Source organism: Chaetura pelagica, unplaced genomic scaffold, assembly GCF_000747805.2.
Source record: "Chaetura pelagica isolate M959 unplaced genomic scaffold, ChaPel_1.0 scaffold343, whole genome shotgun sequence".
Taxonomy (NCBI): domain Eukaryota; kingdom Metazoa; phylum Chordata; class Aves; order Apodiformes; family Apodidae; genus Chaetura; species Chaetura pelagica.
In genome coordinates this window covers 2290133-2296132 of record NW_009952873.1, presented here as the reverse complement: position 1 = coordinate 2296132, position 6000 = coordinate 2290133, and the positions used below count along the sequence as shown (strand labels likewise).

Here is a 6000-nt window from a genome sequence, read left to right as displayed (position 1 = left end):
CCCCTGGGGCTCTCCGGGCTCCTTGTGGCCCAGGGCGAGCCGCAGGGGGTGGGATGCGGGTCGTGCTCCCTGCCCCAGGGAAGGCTGCCGCTGCTCCGCACTGTACAGAGCCTCCCCTGCGTTTTCTCCCGGCAGGAAATTCCTGACACGGAAGGACAAGGAAAGTATCTTCACCATGGATCACTTCCCTTTGTGGTACCGCCGGGCGGCCGAGCATCCCCCTGGGAGCTTCATCTACAGCATTGTGGCAGAAGAAGACTCAGGTAACCCCAGCCTGAACGCTAACGGAGAGGGGAATCATAGAATCCTAGGGGTTGGAAGGGACCTCGAAAGATCATCTAGTCCAACCCCCCTGCCAGAGCAGGGTCACCTAGAGTACATCACACAGGAACGCATCCAGGTGGGTTTTGAATGTCTCCAGTGAAGGAGACTCCACAACCTCCCTGGGCAGTCTGTTCCAGGGCTCTGTCACTCTCGCAGCAAAAAAATGTTTTCGGATATTCACCTTGAACCTCCTATGCTCCAGTTTACACCCATTACCCCTTGTCCTATCACTGGTCATCACTGAGAAAAGCCTAACTCCGTCCCCCTGACACTCACCCCTTACATATTTGTAAACATTGATGAGGTCAATGAGGGAAGAAAACCCCTTTCACATCTTACACACACACACACACACACACCATGCTCATCCTGATCCCTTTATTGCCATCTCTTGCCTAGTGGGATGTGCTGAGACCTGGACTCTTGGTGTTCACACCAGCACAGAGGAGATGGGGTCACGGCCAAGATAACTGGACACAGTGGAAAGACAAAGCTACAAGCTGTGTAAAAGGCAGGGCTGTGTAACATGAGGTTTCACAGGAGGTGAAGGTTCCGTGGAAATGCAAAGAAAGCCTGGGTAGACCTAAGGATTTAGGGAGGCAGGGGGTCATAAGGTACTTGTGGGGATGGAGAACATGTGAACCAGGAGAATGGGAAGGGAAAGGTGTCACAGAAGGAATTAGACACATGTGTGACCTAGTCCTGGTAAGGAACATCACTGGGAGGACTGGATGACAGTAACAGATGGGACTCATGTGGGATCAGCAAGCACTCACTCAGCAAATACAAGTTCAGAGGGAGTAATTTTTTCCATCACCACTTTTTCATGACAGGAAAGCATGGGTTTGTTATGGAAGATGGGTGGAGGAAAAGGGAGAGCTTTTCCATAGTTTCCTCTTGGTGAGGGTGCCTTACTGATCCCTTGGTCTGATCATAATGGTAGACTATGCCACCTCTTGCTCAGCTAAGGAGCTTAAACCGAAGAGGTAAGCAAGGAGTGGCTTTTTAGTGTCTCTTGCTTAGAATGTTGGTTCCTGTGAGTGTTCAGGGCCAACCATGACCTCCTCAAAAGCTGGAAGAGAGCTGAAGAGCCTAGATTGAAACAACCAAAACAAAATACTCATGTGAGACTCATACACAGAAGGCAGAAATCCCCTCTGTGCTCCTCCCTGGCCCCTAGCACTCCATCTCTGTCACAGAGCTCAGCACTTTAGCTGTTAAAGCTTTTTGTGGCGCAGTGGTGGGAGGCTGGTGGGTGGGAAAGCAAGTAGCAGAGGAGAAAACCAGACTGGGATGCAAGAGATGAACCAGGATGCCAAGGTAGAGGGATGGAAAAATAAAACTCTTTAAACCTTTCATGAAAGCCTCTCTGCCCAGCACCCTTACATCTCACTTAAAACGCAAATGTGGAGACAGGGGGAGGCATAGCAGGAGCGATGTTTCACTCCCTTGCATGCCACAGCATTTGTTCTTTGGAATAGAGCAGGGGTTAGAAAACCAGTCAGTGTCACCCAGAGGGACTTCCTAAGGCAGACATTACCCTGGCCCCAGTAGCCACTGCTGACTAAACATTGGGGTCGTGGCTTGATGCAGCTTTCTGAGAAGTCACAGGTAGTTTTGCATGGATAAACACAGTAGACAAGCAGGTGCCACTGTTTGTTGTATTGTGTGGCTATTGGTCTAGGACCCAATTCACCTGGAAGCTCTGTGGGCACATTGTAAGAAGTAGTGCCTAGCCCTGAAGACCTTATGTTCTGAATGTAGGGGAGATCCTTCATCTGTTTAAAGACAAGCAGCTGGGCTTAGAGAGACTGTGATCCATGAGATCACACAAGAAGATGCCTTTGAAGAGCCAGGAAATCATACTCATGCTTCTGAGCCACAGTGCTTCATAATCAGCAGAGTCCAGGCCCTTCCTTGACATCTGATGAAGCAGGGGTGCCCCACTTTTTGGCCAGAATAAGCCACCCAGTTTCTTAAAAAATATTTGATGATTAGATCCCAAAATCCCCCTTTCATCCTTTCCATGAGACTGGATATATGCTTGCGCTGTGATAGGGGGTTTTCATGCCAAATGCACTTGTCATCACGTAAGAAGAAAGAGCCCAAAACTTTCCAGTTGGGGAAGAAACCAGGAGGAATGGCTGCAGGTCATCAGAATAATTTATCTGGGATACTTCCTTCCAGTGTCTAAAAGTCCCGGAGGGAAGACAACAGCAGGGCAGTCTTTGCAAGTAGAACTGCTCTCGCAGCCCAGATATCTCATGTGTATGTTGTTTGCTTTTGGATTTTTTTCTAGAGATGCTAAGTGTATTTTTCCTCTTCGTCCCATCCTAGAAAGAGCAAGACATTTGGGGTTCACTGTAATGGCAGGATCAGGCTCAAGACATGTGAGGATAAATTGGCTGGGTATTTGTTTCACAAGGGCTTTACTATTTCTGACATCCTTGGACAAATAATCTGGCTTCTGTCCAAAAAAAAATAATAAGATAAAATAAAAAATATATATATACAGTAGTGAGAGACTCCAGGCTAAACTGTGGGAGACACTGAATTGTGCTCTGGACACACTGGGAACCGTCTAGAATGATGAAGGTAGAAATGGAAAGCAGTAACAAATGCTGGAGCTCTTGGGAAGGAAAGAATCCCTGGCCCATCTGTCTGAGCAAGAGATTTCCATACAGCACGCGAGGAGGGGATCAGTTACAGGCTAAATCGATCACACTGACCTTCACAGTGTCCCCTGGCAGCTCCAAAAGAGGTGCCCCAGCTGAAGCTAATCTAATCGCTTTAAAAAAATACAGAAATTGAATCTGTCACATGGACAATTGCAGACTAAAACAAGTGCACTGACAGATAGAGGGGAGGTGAGGTTCTGTTGTTTAAACCTATCCGGCCGTGCTATTTTAAGTGCCCTATGGGAGCTAAGAGATCTGTGCAGGGCTGGCAGATGTGACACAGGACCTAGAGAACACTTAAAGCAGCAGCTAAAGGATAATCAGGAGACCCTGGGGCATAACAGAGTTTTGGTAGCAAAGTCCCAAAAGACTTTGTTTCTAAAATGGAGTGCACCTTGGAAGTACCTGCAAGTGCTGTGTCTGTCTTTCCGGTTTGTGGGGCTGGCCTGGCTTGGGTAACAGAGCTAAGCATAAGCCTGGCCTTTGCTGTGCAAGAGCTGGTGTTATGATTACCTGTCCTGCTTCTCCTCTGTCTGCAGAGGTTAGGTGATGCATGAAGCAGAGCAGCTTTCTGGCCTAAGAGAAGGTCTACATGCCCCAAATTGAGGAGACCAGTCCTTTACATTTTATGCTGAGGATGCTACTTTTATCATAGGACATTATCTAGAGGGAAAAAAAAATATCTACTCATAGCCCCTTATGTTGACTTGAAAGATTAAGTCTTCCAACTCTTGGATGTTTCAGGATTGAGGTATACAATACACACTGGCCTGGATGTGAGCAAGCTGCTGCTGCTGCATTTTACTCCTCTGTGGTTGTAATCCTGCTGTATTTGTGTCTTGACAGAGGGAGGTGGCCTGCCAAACGTGGTGACAGTGAGCACGGCTGTGGCTGTAACTGTGAATGGAAAGATGGGTATTGCTGCAGGTAGGACACTCTGGTTTCTCTCTTTATCTTTAATGAAATGGTTGCTTCTTGTATTGAGAGTGGGAGCAGAGAGCTGTTATCTTGTCATTGAGGGGAAATGACAGCAGCTGCAATAGCTTGGGATGTTGAAAACTGGGCTAAACAGAGAATATCAGAACAGGTACTGAATGACTGACAAGCTTTTGAAAAGGAAATGGTTTGAATGGAAACTTCCCATCTTCAATGCTGGTGAATTTGTGTCTTGAGAGTATTTCCTTGGAGAGTGAGTAGGTTAAGAAGTCCATAGAGGTTTTGAACCGTTTGCAGGAGATACTTTTGGTTTTGGAAGAACAGCGTGTTCATGCATCTCTTATTGTTATCTCAGCTGAAAAATAACATTCACCAGTGGAATGGGCTTGTTGCTAGATTTCCAATTAAGACATAAACATTGCCAAACTTACCTTTGTAACTTGACCTTTAAGTCAGTTTTGGCAGACTTTTACTGGGCTCTGCATCCACTTCTGGAAAATTGATAAAGCACACTAATTCCAACAGAACCCCAAAACTTGTGAAACTTTTACCATTTTCTGCAGTAATTGCTTCAGCCTTTGCAGAACTACAGTAAACTCGCAAGTGAAATGGAGCAGCCATTTAACCAAACAAAGCTGCATTCATCAATGATGCTGGCATCATATCCAACTTAAATGCTCTGTGGAGGAGTATTGGAACAAGTGAAGATGTAGCTCAGTGGAATTTTTTAAGATCTGGAAGCACTGTCTAAGGGAAAAGTTTGCTGGAACAGGTAATGGAGTAGTTATCACCAAAAACATGCTGAAATGCAGAGCTGCTTGTGAAAGAATGGAGTCCTGTCTGGTGGAAGGAATGACCAAGCAGAATAGATACCAAACAATGACTTTGTTATAGGAATATCCAGTAGAGAGAAGACCATATAGCAGGTACCTTCAGATCAAGAGTCAGCCATTGCTATCTCCTGGACATTGAGAAAGTACTTAAAAGATTAAGGAGAGCTGTTATGAAAGAATACTTTTCACTAACAGACCACAATTTCAAGCTCAAAGCCAGAAAATTATTATGAAACCTGTGCAGAGACCCCTGTGAAATAGAGATGGCTTTTGTAAGGTTCATGTTAAGCAGGTGCTTGGGTCATAGAATATGTTATCAAAACTGATACTAACTTGTGCTGTTATGAATATATCTAGCAGAGAATGAAATAGCATTGAAACTATACCAAGGGTCCCAGTGCAGCACTGGAGCATTTTTCTAAGCATGAATTTGGGAGGAGAAAAAACATTTTTTCATTAAAAAATTGTTTTTCTCAATCCTTTTCTTCCCTTTCCTGGCCTATGAGTTAGAGCAGAGGCACACAAGCAGTAAATCTGGCACTCAGCAAGGAAGGAAACTTCTGGGTCAAACTGCTGGAGCAAGAACAAGTGGCAGGAGGATCTGCCCCTGACTGAGCCATTTCTCTTCTGTCAGCAGCGTTTTTCACAACCCCTGTGGAGATTTCCACGCCCTCAGTTATGCTGAATGCTGAATTGACTGTCTGTGTGGACATGCTGTGAAAGGGCAGGATCCTCTGCAGAGGGAAGAAGAAGGTGGAGAAAGCAGCAGAGAATAGGGAAATCATGTTAAAATGGTAATAATAAGGTAAAATTGCTGTCAGTGTGGAAATGATACAGAACAAACCGGTTTCCTCACTCGTAATTGCAGAAGTTGAGACACAGACATGAATTCTCAATTACTTTTGTTCCTTAAAGGTACCACAGTCCCTGTCGCTATCAGGCATGTTAGGTCACCTGGCCACAACCATCTTCTTACTTCCACACATGGTACATCCACCTCGGGTGTTCTCTATTCTGTTTTTTATGCATTTAGAATAACTACCCATATTTCATTCAAAGTATGGGCTGCAGGGCATCACTGAAGGGAAGAATTTCTCCCAAAGAGTTCAAAATCCTTCAGGCCCTCAACTGTAGCCACCACTGACTTACGTGGAAGTGCAGAGGTTTGCTGATGTATGTCCCATTGGCTGGCTTGGATGTGGGTTTAAAACATTTTTGGGGTTTCAGTA

At 45.5% G+C, this 6000-nt stretch overlaps 1 protein-coding gene across 1 annotated transcript in view; it reads left to right on the top strand.

The window, feature by feature from the left end:
- The window catches only part of CACNA2D4 (calcium channel, voltage-dependent, alpha 2/delta subunit 4), a 136117-nt gene that overhangs the window by 58771 nt on the left and 71346 nt on the right, over positions 1-6000 (top strand). Inside the window, exons 25-26 of the mRNA XM_009995223.1 lie at positions 136-263; positions 3849-3929. Coding sequence (XP_009993525.1) covers positions 136-263; positions 3849-3929 — 209 coding nt within the window. The remainder of the gene's footprint in view (positions 1-135; positions 264-3848; positions 3930-6000) is intronic.